General features: G+C 39.6%; 1 protein-coding gene across 1 annotated transcript in view; it reads right to left on the reverse strand.

Moving 5' to 3' along the window:
* The window catches only part of SFMBT2 (Scm like with four mbt domains 2), a 197712-nt gene that overhangs the window by 56087 nt on the left and 121981 nt on the right, over nucleotides 1–19644 (reverse strand). Inside the window, exons 9-10 of the mRNA XM_063100723.1 lie at nucleotides 7071–7153; nucleotides 1028–1154 (exon numbers count right to left, since the gene is read on the reverse strand). Coding sequence (XP_062956793.1) covers nucleotides 1028–1154; nucleotides 7071–7153 — 210 coding nt within the window. The remainder of the gene's footprint in view (nucleotides 1–1027; nucleotides 1155–7070; nucleotides 7154–19644) is intronic.

Genomic DNA, 19644 nt, shown 5'->3' on the forward strand with positions numbered 1-19644 from the left:
ACATCAGCTAAAGTGACCGTTCTCTAACCTTTCTCAATCTCTTGGAGTACAATGTTTATAAGATTGTAGGCCTATCTAAGAACGTTCTGTGCTTTTTAGATTTGTTCACTGAGGAAATTAGGTTGGAGAAGATATTAGCACCAATTCTATGAACTTCCTTCCAAACTTTCTATTCCAATTTTGATATTAGCATGTTATAAATTTTCAACTATGAAGCAAGAGAGCTAGTGTTATTTTACTATCCAAACTATTCTTTTTTTTTTTTTTTTTTTTGGCATATACACTTGAAATAACTACTGAGTACTAAGAAATCTTTTTAAAAACCCCAAAAGACAAAAAAAAAAAAAAGCATTATAAATCATGGAAAGATAGAAAAACCTTAGAGATCAAATCCATTTTAATTATTTCTCATTGAGAATATAACATCTGGAAAATCTGGTGTTCTACCTAAATCCAAAATCTGATCAAGGTTCTGTTCACAAAATTCATTGTTCTGTGACTTTTCCATACATGAACTGTAGCTATAAAGAACAGTTTGAACATCAGTAAACAAAAAACCCTAACCCTGTTTATAATACATTTGGGAAGAAAGTCATTCTTCAGTTACTGTTTTCAGGAAAAATTAAACATCTACAGAAGAAACCAAAGTAGAGAGCAATAATCACATTAAAATGCAAATATATAATTTTGCCCTTATAATAACCAAGACCTCAAATACCAGTTTTAGTGAGTCATATTAATTTAATTGTGACAATAGCTTTTATAATCATAGATGTAAAAAGACCACTGTGTTCCAAACATAATTATCTCACCAGCATCTCATTTCATGAAATTACCAGTTAAGATGAGAGCCTCTGAATGAATTTATATTTGATTAGTTTCACGTAGGAACACGGAATAATTTAAGATCTGTTTAAATAAAAGAGAAGCAAGAGGGGCACTTCTGAGAAATGCTAAGTTCTTCTGCACCCTGCTGTTCCCAGCCACATCCGAGTTCTTCCAAACGAATGACACTAACTGAGCATACCTTCCAGGTGAAGCCACATCAACCGCCCCTTCACACTGACGACAGAGGCCACACACAGTTCCCCTGGATTCCTGGGGTTCACGGCTTCGAGTTTCATGTTCTTCGTGAAACCCCGACTGAATGATGTCTGAAAGAGAAACAGAACTGACACTGAGCCAGCAGTGCACACGCGCGCACACACACACACGCGCGCACACACACACAGCTGGTCTTTGAGACAGAGCGGCATGATCACACGTCTGGTCTTCCCACCATCTGTGAGGAGAGAACCAGCTATTCTTCATTTTTGTATCTCAGAAATTAGAACGATGCTTGGCACACAGTAGGTGCCTAATAATGTGTGTTCAATGAGAGTATGAATATATTCTCTTTCCAGTTCCATAAGCACCCTTCCTTCCATGGGATCACTGAAGCAGACATCAAGTCTTCTACTTTCCTATACTCCCTGCTCACGTCATACCTGGGCACGGTTGAGGGGGCTAGAGGAGGTAGATCGAGTATCCACCTGACACCATTTTCCTTCAAGGGACATTTGAAGATCATCCTTTAGAATTTGTTACATTGTAGGTCCGCTGACGATAAATTCCCCTGGTTTTCTTTTATCTGAAATTATCTTTATTTTCCCTTTGTTCTTTTTGTTTCCTTTTCAAATTCACTTTTTGAAAGTTCACACAGAGTAAAATTTACTCTTTGGGGGACCTGTTCTAGAAAAGCAGGGCTGTTGGACCAATGTGTACGATTCCTCAGCCATAACCACAATTGACATACAGAACACTTCCCTCGCCCCCAAAATACCCTTGCACTTGCCCTCAGGTAATCAGTCCCTCCCTGACACCCGATTCCCAGCAACCACAGTCCGTTTCCTGTTCCTATAATCTTGCCTTTTTACTCTATAATGCCGCATACATAGGACCATACTCTGTGTGGCTTCTTTCACTTAGTATAACGCATCTGAGACTCAGCCATGCTATTACTTGTTCTATGTTACTGCTGAGAAGTTCATACAGATGTTCCCAGTTTGTCCATTTACCAGTAAAGGACATTCGAGTTGTTTCCAGTGTTTGATTATGAAAAAAGCTGCTATAAACATTCAGGTACAAGTTTTTGTGTAAACATAAGTATAATAATCTGCTCAGGCTGCCATAACAAAATACCACAGGCCAGCCAGCTCAAACAACAGAGATATACTTTCTCATGGTCCTGGAGACTAGAAGTCAGAGATGAAGGTGTCGCAGGGTGGTTCCTTCTGAGGCCTCTCTCCTTGACTTGGAGATGGCCGTCTTCCTTCTGTTTGTGTTCATGTCCTAGTCTCTTCTTCTTATAAGGATATCAATCATTTTGGATTAGGAACCACCGATATGACCTTATTATACCTTAATTACATCTTTAAAGATCCAGTCTCCAAATACAGTCACACTCTGGGGTACTGGGGGTTAGGACTTGAACATATGAATTAGGAGGAATCACAATTCAACCCATAACACTAAGTTTTCATTTCTCTAGAAATGGGATTACTGGACCATAACGTAAATGAATGTTTAACCTTAACTTTCTAAGAAACTGCCACATTGTTTCCAAAAGTGGCCATACCATTTTGCATTCCCACCAGCAGTACGTGAGTGTTCCCATTACTATACATCCTCATCAGTATGTGGTGCTGCCAGTTTTCCAAAATTCAGCCATTCCAAAAGGTATCTAGTAGTATCTCACTGTGGTTTATCCTGCATTTTCCCCTACTGACTAAAGATGCTGAGCATTTTTTCCTGTGTTTGTTACCTGTGTATCTTCCTTGGTGAAGTGTCTGTTTTTATCTTTGTTAAGCCACTTCTTCTGGGTCTCCAATTATACATGATATTGTCTCTCCAATCTCAGAGGTTCCATTTGTCTGGCTTTCTCCTGCCAATCTTTTTCTCTCTGTTCTTCAGACAGGATAATTTCTATCTTCAAGGTCATGTTCTCTTTCCTCTGTCACTTCCACTCTGCTATTAAGCCACTACAACTAATTTGTTTATTTCAGATATTGTATTTTTTAGTTCTAGAAATTTTCTTTCTTATGGTTTCTACTACTTTTTCTCTGGGACTTCCTATCTTTTCATTCATTGTGAGAATATTTTCCTTTAGATCTATGATTCTCAAACTTCACAGTGAACCAACATCACCTTGAGAACCTTCCAAAAACATAGACAACTGGGCCTCACCCCAAGGTTTTTGATTCAGTTGACTACAGGTAGAGCCAGAGAATTTGTATTTCCTGTATGTTCCCGGGTGATGCTGAAGCTGGTGGTCTAAGGACCACACTTTGAGAACTGCTGCTTTACATGACTGAGTTTGGTTACAACAGGAGCTTTAAAATACTTGTCTGCTGATTCCAACATCGGGGTCATGCTGGGTTTGGTCTCTGTTGATTATGTTCTCTACTGAGAGTAAGTCTGATTTTCCAATTTCTTCATGTCTTGAGCAACTTTGAATTGAAACATGGATGTTACAAGTGCTATGTTGTGGACACTTTGAATTGGGTTATATTCCTACCAAGAGTGTCGATGTTTCTGTTTTATCAAAGCAATTAACTTGGTTAGACTTAAACTCCAAATTCTGTCTCTTGAGAAGCAGCTCCTATCTCCATCTCAGTTCAGTTCTTTTATCCTTATCTAAGCTGCTTAGAGTCTGCCTGACATATACGTGATTTAGAAAGCAGCCAGATCTAGGCAGGATTTATACATAAAATTTGTGGTTCCCCTTCCTGGCTCTCCCCTGTCTGAGTCTCCCCTCACTTTCCAGTATCTGTGGTTGCCCAAGTTCTGTACTCTGGCTCATCAGGCTAGAAAGGAATTTTGTATCACTCTTTTAATCATCCCACATATTGTAAACTGTGGCTGCCTATAGGCTAGATGTCTGAAAAAAAGAGGACAATTGCCCTATGCTGTTCCTTCTTTCCAATCACCTCTCCCTCCAGAATACACCAACTCTTGTTCATTCTCCATTACCCTCATGCCATTGTTTTTGGTACTGTGTCCAGAGTTTACAGTTGCTATCTGTGGAAGGGTCAATTCATCACAAGCTTACTCAGCCAATACTGGAAGCAAAACTCTCTCCTAACATTTTTAAATAAATATAAAATTTCCCAAAAGCACCAACTAGGATAAATTATAATTAGACATGTTACAATGCTATATAAATACACCTATTTTGAAATATATAAACCAATATACACAGATTCCTATAAGTAACAGAGACTATACCTTTATGTGACTGATGGAAATAAATCAAGGTAACTCACATTTATGTGTCTTTTTATAAAACTTAAGCTGAAAAATGCAATTATATTTTATGTAACCAGAAGAAAATTATCCAATGCATGCTAAGAAATTGATTTGCTCCTTCCTTTATGTTTCTTTGGAAATACAAACTGAAGATATTCTAGGTGGGCTACTTTTCCTGCAACTCATTCTGCCTCATCCACGAGTATTATAAATTGAGCTTCTTTCTGATAATACAATTCAACGGTCTGACTGAAAAACCTCTAAGTAAGTTAAAATACATTTTATCCTACTTAATAAGGGATGGCTACAACCACATAACCTATTTTCATCTCGACTTACTGCTTGAGGGTAATTTATAAAGGATCAATAGCAAAACTGTTTCCTGTTAGTTTATTTTACTAAGCATCTGGCTGTGTCAATCCATTCCATAACTGCCTCTGATTGTTAAACATCCCTGGGGAAATGTCTTCCATGCATCCAATTCCACACTAACTCTCCTCTAGCGTACACAAGATGTGTGATTAAAAAATGAATTCATAATAATCATTCCATTAAAGAGCACTTGCATGAAGCGAATAAATTCAGCAAAGCACCAATAACGCAGTGCATATGCCAACGGGCAGTCAACAATCCTGCCTATTAAATAAACAGAGAGCCAGAAACAAAGGCATTCCTAATGGATATGCCAGCAAATTCACTAAAACAGATTTAATCTTGGTAGCTAAACCTGAAAGCCCAGAAGCCATCTGCGGATGTGGCTACTTGCTCCACAATTAAAAGCCCCATTTGGACAACTCCTGGCTGAATGGAAGCAGAGGACAGATAAAAAGAAGCCTTAGTGCAACTATGTTGTCATAGCAGAAATAACTCCCTAAATATAGAACTGAGGGGAGATGTGAGGATTTTCTCCCCAAGAATAACGAGTCAGGGAAGCAACATTTCTCCTGTCAGATGGAAAGCACACACTCAAATTCTTTCCTGAGAGCCATTCTGCCTCATCCATGTGTGTTACCTGTTAAGCTTCTTCCTGATAACACAACTCTGTAGGCTGATCAAAAAACCTCTAAGTCACTTAAAATACATTTTAGCCTACTTAACGAAGGAAAGCTACAACCACATACCTATTTTCGCCTCAGCTCACAAAGTGTTTCCACAGTCCTAAATGAAAGGCAGGCCAGTAGATTCTGTGACAGTGACATCCACATGGTGAAAAGTCAAGTAAGATGGCACTGGACTTAATAAGCCTTGACAGCTAACCAGCTCCTAGCCTAGCGGGGGCATGGTTACACAACTGCCCCCCTGCATCCCCTAAACACACACCACAAGGTTCCTCAATGCTACAGAGAAACGGCTTTTGTGCAGAGGCAAGGTCACCTAGCAGCGGCAAGGTCACCTAGCAGAAAGGTCCTTCCATCATTCAAGGAGCCCTAATTTCTGGCTCTGCCACTATGTGCTTCTATATTTACAAATACAAGGCAACCCAGCAGTCAACCTACTTAATGCTCCAAAATCTGCTTGTGATTTGTGCTCAGTTTTGAGCTTCTCTCTATTAAGCCAACCCTTTCCCCTCCCACGTTTCGTGTTCTGTTATCCCTGCGGTGCACATCATGGGAGGGGCGGCAATGAACCAGCAGCTCTAGGAGCACGTGTTCAGAAAACAAGACTTTGATTTGGGAGCGCTTTGCAATGCTGCATCTGCAGGTCCCAATCAAGACGACTATATCTTTTTTCCTTACAAGAAGAATTAACTTTCTTAACTTCAAGTATGTGGAACATACTAGGCTATATATTTATGCCTCATTCTTAGAGATAATAATTATTATTATCTAATAATTATCTTAGAGATAATAACAGTGATAATTCATATCCATTTTCACAGTTCCTAGGGTTGATAAAATTTAAATGAAATAATTTTATAAACTACTTCATAAAACCCACCTCCTGTAACCTCGTATATACACATGTATACACACACACACTCATTGCTATTTAATGTGTCACAAAAATCTCATTACTGTGCCAATAAGCTCTGTGTGAAGAGGGCAGTAGCATAAATAAGCAAAGCACAAAACTGACTAGCATCTTTCTAGTAATCTGAGTAATTACTAACATAATCAAAGAAAAAAATAAGAATGTATGTTAAGAATACACCTCAGGAGCAGAGTCTCCTCAATGGGCTTGTCAATACTACACTGCATAGCAACTGCATATCGAATGGTGGCACAGGTGGCCAGCCGTCCACCCAAATGTGTCCTCTTCCTTCCGTAGCATAGAACCACTGCTGGGAAACACAAGCCCAGACCAGACCCATCCCCTGTCTTCACTTATGGTGGCCGAGAGACCAGCTGTCACAAGTGCAAGGTGAACGGAATCACTAGTGTCACTATCAAGCTACAGTATTCATATTCAGAACAAGAGGTATCTTCTCCTTCATCCCCGCCTACAGGGGCAGGCTACATTCAGATGATGAACCCAGCCCAGGACTCACCACAATGAGAATCACCCACTCACTGAGAACACCCTGGAATCTTCCATAGCAAGGAAGACACTTAGCATGTTCCAGCCACTGCATGTTTATCAGTCAGTCTGTTACCACAGCCCAGCATTGCCCTAACAAATATATCACCTGAAAGGCAGACTTTCAAAAACTGCAGAAGTTTGTGATCCTAAGGTGCATGGCAGTACTCCAGCCTTGCTCAATAAATGGCAAACAACTTATAAAACTTATAATGAACAACACCTAGGATAAAAAAAAAAAAAAAAAAAAGAGGGAAGCTTCTTACATTTCTGAAGCAGAAGGGCGGGGCTTCTTCTGCCCCATACTGCTTGTGATAATCCGCCCAGTCGAAGTCCTGGCCAGTGTAACCTGTGAATGACACAACACAGACAAAACTGCACTGATTAAGCCAGATCCATCAAGGGTGAACTAGTGATTGAAAAAATAAGCGGTGTGAGTCTAGGCCCCCGTAGGATGAAGCCCCCACAAAAACTAACAGCGCTTCAGTTTTCACTAGGGTCAAATGAACCATTCAGGAAAACGTAAAGCACTAAATCTTGTAAGGAATCCCACCTTTAGCACAGGCGTGTTACCTGACACCAGGTGAAGAAGGGCAGGACCTGCCTACAGCAGTGCCCGAGGTGGCGAGATCTGCTACCGGGGAGATGGCTGGGACAGGATGTGACCCAAAACACGTTCTCACAACCCATTCTGTACAACTAGACGATGATCACTCCCCCCTGGTGGAAACTCAGGGACTTAATTCTTGGTGTCATCGTGGAATCCGTGAGACATTGTTGGGGAAAAAACAGTATGGGAGGGGGAGTGATTTTTAAAGAGTTAACGGAAGACAGGGCCAAGGGCAAACGAGGAGCAGAGGGTTTGGAGGAGAATGGAGACCTTTGCTGGACTGACCTGCTGAGGATGAAGAACACTGAGCGGCGCAAGGATGGGCCTCCTGGTGGGATGCTCTGGGGGCAGTTTGGATACACGGAGGGAAGTATCTGAGAAACAACTATTCACATGCACTGAATCTAATTAAGTACAGATCACACCAGAGTGGATTTTCTGTCTTTCTTACTTGGTCTTTTCTGTGGGGAGGGGTGGCACAATTATATGGGGCTAGGTGCTCCAAAACATTCACGGAAAGGTTTGTATTATCTTTTAATTCCATCTTTCCACGAACTTTTGGAAGGAAGCTCCTGCAGTATATATCCACCCTGACAACCACAGCAAGACACGGCGGCGGTGAGCGATGACAGTTCAGAATCATCGACAAGAAAGGCAGGACCGAGGTAGGAGAGTGCCCCTTGACATGAGCATCACCTACTCAAAGGGAAACCAGTGAACGGGCAGGCCACAGAAAAGGCCGATGTTTACAAGTGTGCTGGGAACCAGGGATGGCTGTGAAAATAGAGACCAGTTATAACCAACTGAAAATGTGTAAAATGTCACCATCATCTTCACTTAGCATGCTATGTTCATTGGTTCAAGTGTATGTAAAATAAATCTGTAAGGAGTTTCTTAAGTACATTTGTGATCCAAGCCCCCCAATTTCTTTTCCCCATATTGTCATCAATTCTACAACTGCAAATTCACTTAACATGAGGACTGTTAGTTGCAGAGTGACTGCAGAAATTCTTCATTAAAGAAACTCAAGATACTGGTTGCTTCTTACCTCCATCTGTATTCCCAAGCACGAGATAGGTTTTATTTTCATTAAGTAAGCACAATTAACTAATTTTTATTTTTAGGATAAGAAGGGAAGGCAGTTAACCAAGAAAGCAGCTGTGCTCCTCTGGTCCCAGAGACTGTCCTTTGACCCCCACTCCCTGCTGCCCATCAGTGGCAGGGGGGCTCCCTTCTTTCTTAAGACATTTGCTTCATTCCATAAAGACTGACAACTCATGTCTTTCCCACAAGGCAATGAGAAGTCTCAGAGTTCTGAGGTACTGCATACTCTTTCCAGCTAGTTTTGAAGAGATTCTTCAAGTACCCACCTGCCCTTCCTCCAAACCCTTCTCTCCAGAGCTGTCATTCCAGCCAAATGGCTCTTGCCTTGGAGGTTTCTGCAAGGCACAAGACCTACTTTCCTCTAAACATTTTGAAACGAAACAAAACATGTTTTCAACGACTTAACATGAGATGAATTTCTTTACAATTAGCCTGACCCTCCCCTTTGAGAGTAGTTTCTTTGGAAGTGTTTGGATCAAATCCTCTCATTACTGTATGAAAACAGAAGAACTCGCCACAGGACACTTCAAACTAGTGATAAGTTTCCTAACAGGACACAGGGCACTGAACCAGAAAAGAGGACATCTGGATTTTACACTCAGCTCTACCAGTAACTGGATGGAACAAGATTAAAAGTAAATTAAATCTTCTATGCCTGACTCTCCTCATCTACAAATTCACAAAATACAGAGCTTTGAAAGCTTTAAAGTCCTGTCTGGATGAGACATTCTGTGATTCAGAGCCACCATTAGTCATTATTCTACTGTTGTTACTGAGGATTTTCTCCCTTCTGTCTGTGGTTAATTCCCTTCTCTTTTCCCAGGAGAAAGGGAGATGGGGCTGGAGAAAGAGGCTTATGTAACATGGTGCTTCTCCTGAAGACCTTGTACCTCTGCCCGTGAGGACAAGATAAATCTTTGCAATATGGGGTCCCATTTCTCTGGGTTTTAAATCACGATCCCCTCTATTCCAATATCTCTTCCCTGGACCTCTGATATACTTTTGTAGTTAATTTTGTGAGATGAAGAAAACTTCATGAAATCCTGGGGGATGGGTGAGCAGATTGGAAAGACCTACACAGATGAACAGCAAAGCACTTTCTGATATAGCATGGATTTGGGTGTTCTTTATGGTCAATATCCATTTAGACAAAATTTTCCAACACAGAAGTCACCCCTGTTCCCTACATACAGCATTTAGCTGGGTGTTCTATAACCAACCTCAAATAGGCTTCACACACTCCATGAAATGTCACGCTCCATGTTTCTTGGACCTACATTCCACCCCTCTGTATATCCAGTCCTCAATACTCTGACTATGGGGAGCCATTTTTAATCTCATCTCGATATAATCAAGTCTTGCTAGGTATCTTCTAAGCAACAATTATTCCGCCCCTAGAGCATGCTCGTCTCCTTAAACACTCGAACTTCCTCCTCCTCCTCTCTTGTGACCTTTATTCACTTCGTCACTTAAAATTCTTTTCCTCCAGGCTGATGACGGGCTTTGTAAGGCAGTTTTGTGACAGCTCAGAAAATCACTGCGACATAAAGACAAACTGCTGTGGCTTGTATGATACAGACAACAGCGGTCAATTATACTCACTAATCAACAAAGACAGAACAAGAAGTACTAAGGCTTAACTGTAGCCAGGGAAACAGTTTTAAAAGTGGAGGGAGGGAGGAAGATAGCAGAGGGGAGAAGAAAATAAAAAGAAATAAAACCTCTTAGGCGATTGAAATATGCAACAAGCTGCCATGGAGACTGTCGAACCACAACCATTAGAGTTATTTATGCTTTTATTAGTGTTTATTCTGAACGAAGTTCCAACTAAGATCCAAAAGGGAAGAGGTTGCTGACCGATTTCCTTATGACACAAATTAATTGACATAAAACAACTCCACACGCAAACACTACTATTGGCAGTGCAAATGGACAAATCTTTTGAAAAACTATTTGGCAAAAAAAATGTTCATGCCCTCTGACACAACAATTTCACTTGTGGAAACTTATCCCATTAAAACAACCCTAAAAACTGTAAAAGTGTCACACACTAAGACACCTGTGGCATTATGACTGATAATAAAGGGAGAAAAAAATGACAACAACTTTCCACCCAGGCGTGAAAGTGCATAAAAATTTGTTAAAAACATATATATTCATGAAAAAAATTACTGCAATAGCTTTTGATGAAAACACTGCTACAAACATATATAGAATTACTAGATTTTTATAAAAATATGCAAAGAAAAAAGACCAGAGGAAATGTAAGAAAAACTTCATAATAAATATCACAGTAATTGGCTAGGAAGACTCATGGCTACTTTTTTCTCTGACCTCTTTGTATTTTCCAAGCTTTCAAGAATGGTCACGAAATCATTTCAGTAGTAAAGACTATTTGAAAACCTGGCATCTTTGCTCTGTTTAAAATCAAAACACTGGCCAGTCAATCAAGGGTCTGTGGAATAAACCAGGACTGCCTCCTCCAGCCCCTCCCACTTCAGGTTTGCTAACAGAATCTTGATTTTATCCAGTTACCCAGCCCCAGGAAGCGAACATGTGACTATCCTAAGACAATCAGGGAGGCCACCTGTGACTTAGGGTGGAAGGAGGGGAAAGGTTTAAAAAAAAAAATGATTCCTCTCTCTAGTAAAAGAGACCACAGGTATAAAAGCTCCTTTTCTTTGTTGGGTGGTATGAAAAAAAAAAAAAAAAGTACAATCAGAATAAAAAATAAAAGCGGCAAAAGAATATCATGTTTGCCATCTACCCGTCAAAATGAAAAGCAATTGTGAGAATCCCCTGTTCCAAAGGCTGACAGGAAACAGGTACCTTATGCATTTCTGGTTGGAGTGTAACTTGATAAACGACTGCAGGTGTCCATTTGGTAAATGTGTGCCAACATGTTCAAAAACATGCCTACCCTCCAACCTAGCCATTCGTTCATTGATACACTCATTTCTTCAGAAATACTGATCAACTGCATGCTGTGTGCAAGGTGTGGTTCTAATCCTGGGATACAAAAGTGAACAAAACACAAAATTCCTTATCTTCCCAGAACTCACATCTCAGTGAGAGGAGACCAACAACGGTAAATATCAAAGGTCAGGTGATCACCACGCCACAGAGAACGCGGGGAAGGCACACAGGGGTGGCTGCACCCGCAGCAGAGTGGTCGGGGAGACCTCAATGGAAAGTGGCCATGGCAAAGGCCCCTGGAGCAGAGGGGCCTGGGCACGCAGCTGCTGGAGAGGAGGGGCAGCCAGCACCAGGGCCTGGCAGTGTGTGTAGAGTGTTCCAGACTGTGGGACTGGGCAGATGAGAACAGAGTGGAGAGTCTATTCTGAAAGAGGACAACTGTGAAACATTTTATGTATAAAAGTGAACTGAAAACCAGTATTTACCTATGCATCATGGGGCTCCCCCAGTCATTTAAAGTGGTAGGTATTTTGGCATAATATATCATAAATAAGCGGCAAAAACAAGTTATGAAATAGTGTGTATAAAATAATTAAACAGATAAACCTATTGTGTATCCAAGGAAACAGAAATCTGAAGGAATACATCCCAAAGGTTATTTTATCAGGACAGAAATACTAAAAGGAACATGTTTTTTAGACCTTTCTACTTTTTTCAAATTTTTGAAGAATGAATGTGTATTAAATGTGCAAGTTAGAAACTTCTTTAAAAAACATTCTTAAAAAGAAGTCCTATAAGGCAATAACACTTTCTAAAATGAGGAAATACATTTGCTCAGGAACTATTCCCTGGAAGCCTCCAGCTTGCTGGAAGCTGGTTAGCGGAGCAAGGATGGAAAAAGCATCAGTCAGGCTTTCCGGAGTTCTGGCAGCCACTGAGAGGAGCAGGTGCACATCCCGATGCCTGTAACGCAGTGAGATACAGGCAAGGGTGGACAGTGGCCGGGGAATTAGGAAAGAAGACTCTGAACAAGCTCGCCACGTACCACTGAAGAGAAAACAGACCCACAGAGAGATCTTCATCCCCAAGAATGTTTACTTTAGTAAGTGTTAGCACAGCATATGTAAACAGCAAGTGCTCTGAGCTTTCAGTTCAACCTCCTTGGAAAGGAAAAGTGACAGAGTAATCTTTGAAGATCAGCAAGTACCAAGACCCAGATACATGAACGAAGGATGGCAGAACAGAAACCACGTTCTGAGAACAGGCTCTTAGCCACTGCCAAAAAAAGAAAATAATAATAAAATAAAATAAAGTAAAATTAGTGAGAAAGAACAGGCTCTTAATCCTTTTTTAAAAAGGCTCCTGACTCCCTGAGCAGCTCTGCTGGCACCTGTTCAACTCACTATTCTTCTGATTGCAAGGTGATCTTTCTTCTTTCAAGCCCAAGCTTTTACTGTTTTTGAAACAACCAATCCTCCCTGAATACTCACTAAGGCCACATGCTCAAGGGCATCGCTTCCTGGGACAAATGTTCCCATGGAATGGGTGAGGAAGCAGAAGGCACAGAGCTCATCTGGCAGAACTGGCCCGGGGAGCCGGGCTGTCTACTTTGGAGCACGTCTTTCTCAGCATTCCTACGTAGCTCCATGAAGGAGTTTCTGTACACCACAGGCTCCCAGGCAAGATGAGAAAACACCAGTAACTGACTATAGCATTTCTTCTCATCCATGCTGTTTGCTACAAAGCTATAACCCACCTCTCGAAATCTGGCTACCTCCATAGTCTTGGCTGATGTTCAATTTTCAGCCCTCCCTAATGCATATCTTTAAAATTTACGCATTCATTCATTTCCAACTGATTTATTCTGTTTTTATGTTCATGGAAGAGTACAGGAAAAAAATGTTAAATAAGAAAAAAGGAGGGGAAATGTCAATTTAGTATAAACACTAGCCATGCCACCTTCCTAATCTTTTAGAATAAGAATTATGCTGAGAAATATTTAGTGTAGGGTACAGTGTAACACTATGTGTACTTCTCTGTCTGGAGGCATGCTCAACCTCTTGTTCTGAATTATAAATGTAATGCTAGAGGACACAGATATATTCCCGAGATGTAATATCATATAAATACCAGCAAAACTATCTTCAAAATCCTAAAGTTTAAAGTGAATTTAGGACCAAGTTAACAAGAGGGATTCTTAGTTTTCAACAATCAGAAATATTTTCAGATATTAGAAATGACCCAAAGAGTTTTACCTCTCCAACTCTTTGCAATCAAAAGTGACCTTTTGCTCAAGCATGAATCAGAAAACTAGAAAAGAGACCATACTTGCAAGTCCAGTAACCAGGTGGGCGGATCTGATAGTTTTCCCTCAGATGTCAGATGAAATATAATTTTTTAAAAAATTAATTGCATAGCCAAACTCAAAAGAGAAGAAAATCTCCAGATACCAAAAAACCAAGAGGGCCCTGCAGGCCAGGGCTAAGCCACTCAGGAGCTCGCAAGGGGCAGAAGACAGGCTGGCTCAAAAGAGAAGAGCAAAAGAACCCGGGACTGCTGCATAATGCCTGGCGCCAGGTGGCTGCCAGGGCTGTGAAAACAGGACCAGACAAACTTAGGCCCTGGAGCAGAGAAGCAGCAGGGATGGATGCTGTCTGCATGTCTGGGTCTCTGATTAAGGGAGTGAAAAAAAAAAAGGAATCATTTGCTCCTCCAAGGCAGTCGCATGTGTACGTGTGCAGTCCAAATCCACAATTGTGAATGGTACAGACTGAGAAATTAATAGAAGATTCAGACATTCATTCCCTGAATAACCAGGGATACCTTCCAGCACTACACATTTTTTTTGGTGATGGGGATACACAATGAACAAAAGAGATAAAAACTCCTTGACTCTGTGGAGCTTACCTTCCAGTGGGCAGATGGAGACAGTACCATATAAACACTCAAAGACAGTGAAAACCCTAGAACACTGGGCAGACCCTAATGCAAAACTACAATGAAGGAATCACGTCAACCCAGGCATATGGAACTGCCACAGAAATAACAACCCACGACTGAAAACTAGTTCACAATGAAAAATGAGAAGTCACATAAGGAAACCAACCAACACAAGAGAGCCACACAAAAGGACTTTAAACACTTTCCTAAGGGAAAAGAAGAAAGTCTAATGGTCCTGAATGTGAATGTCCTAACACAGCTTGCTTCAAACACACATGCACAGCACACAGACCACATACACCCACATCACACACCCACCAAACATTCACACCCAACACATCCCATCCCTGCCTACCCCACCCCCAAAGAGAAGCTATCTATTCCTCAATCTCTAAATATTTTAATACACCTTTTGAAAATTTATAGAACAGACAAAAATATAGTGAAGATACAGAATATTTGAGCTACCCAATTAATGAACTTGGCCTGACCAAATAATCTAACAATAAATTTGAAACATAGCTAAAACAGATAACACTATAAATAGATATACGCTACTAAAAATGCCTCAAACAGAAATGGTAGACCTAACAAAACTTATAGCCATTAAAGGAAATAAATTCATACTCTAAAAAACACCAACTACAATAGCATCAGCTCCAGGAGGTTGTATAAGCTAGTTTTACCAAAACTTCAAGAATCAGATAATCCTTATCTTACACAAACTGTGCTTGTGACAGCTTAGAAAGGTTGCTAGATATGAAACAAACATACAAAAAAGTAGTATTGCATTCTATCAGCCATAGCCAATAAGAAATTAAAATAACAACAAAAATCCCATTCACAACATCAAGCAAAAGAATAAACCCCCTATGAAAAATTCTAACAAAAGGTTGCAAGGTATATAAAAAATATATAAAATAAAATATCAAAATTTCTTAATTTATCTCTGAATCCAATGTGATTCCAATCAAAATCCTACAGGGTCTATGGAGTTCTTTATAGTCTTACAAACTGATCCTAAGATTCATGTAGAAGAATATACTGCCAAAAATAATCAAGAAAACTTCGAAAAAGAAAAAAAAAAATTGATGGGCTCATCTAACAGATATGAAGACTTATTATAAAGTGATAGTTTTTTGTGTAGTCTTTGCAAACAGAGCAGAATAACAAAGAACAGGGTAAGGTGTATACCGACAGAGACTTAATGTGACAGTGGCGGCACTGAACATCAGAAAGAAAATGATATACTCCTCAATAAGTGATGCACAGACAATTAGGGAAACTGAAAATTCAACTCAAGTGAAAAATAAAATTGTTTTCTTTTCTCAGACCATACAAATATTAATTCCAAATACATTAAAGAGCTAAATATGCTAAATATGGAAATCCAAACTGCAAAATTCTTAACAGAAGAACATCAGGAGAAAGGATTTCTAGGACATATCAACAAATCATGAAGGAAAGACGAATATTTGACTACATTATAATTTAATACTTCAGTATGACATTAAACACTATTAAAAAGTGAAGAAGAAAAAAAAAAGCCACAGACTGCACTATTATATTTGTGAAGTGCATTGCTGAGAAAGAATTCATATTAGAATATATAAATACCTCTATAATCAAAAAGAAAAAGGGCAAAAAATGTAATTAACAATCCAAAAGAGAAGAAACACATCACCAACAAGTGTATGATGAACTGCTTAACCGCACTAGTAATCAGGGACATGCCCAAGAGGAACAGAGAGGTCTATTTCCCTCCCATCAAAATGGGACCTCTCCAATACTATGGGTGGAAATGTGGACTGGCACAGCGTGGAGAATATTTGGCAATAGCTAGGGAATTCCAGCAATTCCACAGTTAGGTATACTCTCCCCAAAGAATCTCTCTCTTGGGAACACATATAAGGATATACATTTGAATATCACTTGCAACAGGGAAAACTGGAAGTACTTACCATGTCTAGCAATAGGAAATGGATTTTTAAAATTATGGTATAGTCATAAAGCAAGAAAAATGAATAAACAATCTACATGCCCCAACATGGAAAAAACCTGGAAAATGCTAATAAATCTAAACGTTACATAAAACCATACATAGCATGATATTATTTACGTATATGTTAAAATGAGATGTATTCCAAGGTGACTGTCATAAAAACAATGAGATTGGGACAAGAATAGACAAAGAAGCCCGTGCAGTAAAAGCACACAGTCTTTAGGAGGGTGGTTACCTTGTGGAGGATGGGGAGGGAAGGGTACGGAGTGGGGGGCAGAACAGAATGGGGGCAGAGCTTCGATTCATGCAAAATTCTACACATATCTACCAAGTGCCACCTACTATTCTAGCTACTGGAGATGAGTGGTGACCAGCAAGACTAAAATAAAATCCCTGCTCTTGTGGATCTTTCATTTTTAGTGGGAGACAGATAAAAAAGTCAAAAAAGTAAAATATATATTACTTATTCATATATTACATGATGAGAAATTCTTTGGAGAAAAACAATGCAGGGAAGGAAATTAAAATGTTGGGGTGGTGATTTGCTATTGATATTGAATAGGGTAGACCAGAAAGACGGCCCCAAGACGGCAACACCTGCTGCAGAAGGTGGATGAGCAAACCTGCAGCTAGGGAAGGGCGTCCAAGCAGAGGGAACAGTAAGAGCCATTTCCTAAGAAGGGGACACGTGGTCATGGTATGGGACTGGTGGGGAGGTCTCAGGAGATGAGGCCAGGAGGGACAATGGGAGTCAGACCACTGGGCAACTGTTGTCACAGTGTTTTGGGACACCAAGTGAGGTGGAAGACACTCAGAAGAGGGACGTGTGTGATTTATGGTCTGACAAGATCAGTCTGCCTGCTGTGTTGAGCTGACTACAGAAAAGAGAAGGGAGCTGCAGAGACCAGGTGAGACTCAATGGCAGCCCAGGCCACGTGGTTGTGATGAGAGGCCCTCAGATTCTGAAAATGTTGACAGAACTCACTGATGGATCAGATATGGGGTGTGGGAAATAGATGATTCAAGGATGGCTCGGTCTTCAATGATATCTTTAACATTGTACTTCATTTTTTAAAAATCTGAATCAAATGTGGCAAAATGTTACCATCTGTTGAATAAAGACAGTGGGGCCACGGGTGTCTACATATTATTCTCCACCCCCTTTGGCAGGGCTGAAATATAACAGATGACAAAATGGACTAAGTTTACCAGTCAGTGTCTGAGGTTCTTCCTCAGGAAAAGAGAATAACATCTGGGGTTCACAGCTATGTGTCTCAATAACAATTTTCAAAAAGTTCATTGAAGAATTTGCATTATCTTTTAATTCTATTTTTCCATGAACTTTTTGTAGTACCCTCATACACCTTTAAGTCGTACACTGTGTTAACAGCTTGTGTGTCTACTAAATAGTCAACCTACGAGACAAACCAAAGTGCTAAAATAAGCCACTTAGCTCAGCCCTCGCTTACACATTTTACAACAGAAATTTAAAGGCTTAACATTTTCAACAAAAGATCACCCTGGGAGAAACTTTTCCTCCTCTGATTCCATAACTAATCTTTGATGTTACATGCCAGAAAGGTTAATGGAATGATTTTAAAATAGCAAATCATGGTTGATAACATATACATATTTTTGCTTAGTTTTTTTTTATTTACTTTTGATCATTTTTCACGGTGACTATAACACTTGTTCACTGGTTTTAAACTAATGGGGTACAATCTCCAAGGTTCTATCCTTTGCTTACCAGGAAAGCATTTATGCAGAAAGCCACACTGAAAAATTCCTATCCATCACAGCTTAGACTACTTGTCCCCAATGTCTGGAGACAGATTTTTTTTTTTTTTTTAAACAGGAATAGCATTAAAACAATGAACTGAAGGATCTATGCCACCAGATGTCTTTTGTTCATCAGGTGCTTCCCACCTAATATCTTTTTGAGATCAGGCAACACACTGTAACTGTAAACAGTATCTCATGGTTTTAACAGAAATCTAAACAACACAGTACATTCACCAAAAACATACACACATGAAAACATCTGAAATCACTTGGCAATAGGTATCATAAATCCTATGTAGTCTACATATAAACACCAGAATTTAAGTTAAAGACAAACTTTTTTAAAAAGCTTCTACTTTCATACATTAATAAAGCACAGTAGTGTGTGAAAAAACTCAATAGCATGATTCCCAGTCCTAGTGTTGAGATATGACACATAACAAGTCACCTCAAAAGTAAACCATGAAACCACCACCACCACCACCTCTAAATTCTAATTCATTTTAATTACAAAAATAAATATATTCCACTCTCACAAGATAAGGGAGCTCAATAAATAAAGCTGTGACTTTGTTATAACCACAGACTCCTGGAAAATTATTCCAGAAAATTGTAATTCTGAGACTGCTTTGACATATGGACCATATCAATCATGTAAAAGTCATGGTCCACTGACATCACCTAGTCCTTCTTAAGGCCACCAAGATTCCCCAAAATTACTGAGAAGGATAGATTTTTTTATGGAGATACTAGAGAGAGAAAACAGCAGTAAAGGATGGTTATGAAGAAAAAGCATTAGATTTGGGATCTTAAGACTAGGGTTCTAAGCCAACCTCTGCTCAGAAAAATCACTTAACACAACTCAGCCTCCATTTCCCCAAGGTAGAAAATAATTGGGGTTGATGAGATAATCATGGCTAAATATTAGACATAAAAAAGCTTAAAATGCAAAAGTACTTAATTTTATATATGTGTACAGTCCTTTCATTGAATGTTTAAGAGTTCAATTACATTAACATAAAACAATTATTTTCATATCATAAAATGCCAATATCCAAATAGGCACACCCATTTTCCTAGCAAGTGTCCAAAATGCATCAACAATCGTTTCTATGAAAAATATGAGGGGTCTTCAAAAAGTTAATGGAAGGATTCATATTATCTTTTAATTCAATTTTTCCATGAACTTTTGGAAGTGCTCTAGTATTTTCAACAATTACAGTTCATAGGAAATGTATTTAGAAATTCTAAAGACATTAGTAAATGTAAACCCTCTGCCAAAATGGAACATAATCAAGCAGCCAAAATGCAGATAAAAACATTTTTCCTTTTGTTTCCCCATCATGTGAGGAAATACCCAACCATTCTTTTAAAAAGGTTCTAAGATAGATCCTATTACTAACTAGGAATGTGCAAAGTCTAACCAAGCAGCACTTTAAATATCTAGAAAAGGTCTCTCTTCAGTGACACGGGACCCCTCCCCACA

Source organism: Cynocephalus volans, chromosome 6, assembly GCF_027409185.1.
Source record: "Cynocephalus volans isolate mCynVol1 chromosome 6, mCynVol1.pri, whole genome shotgun sequence".
Classification (NCBI taxonomy): Eukaryota; Metazoa; Chordata; class Mammalia; order Dermoptera; family Cynocephalidae; genus Cynocephalus; species Cynocephalus volans.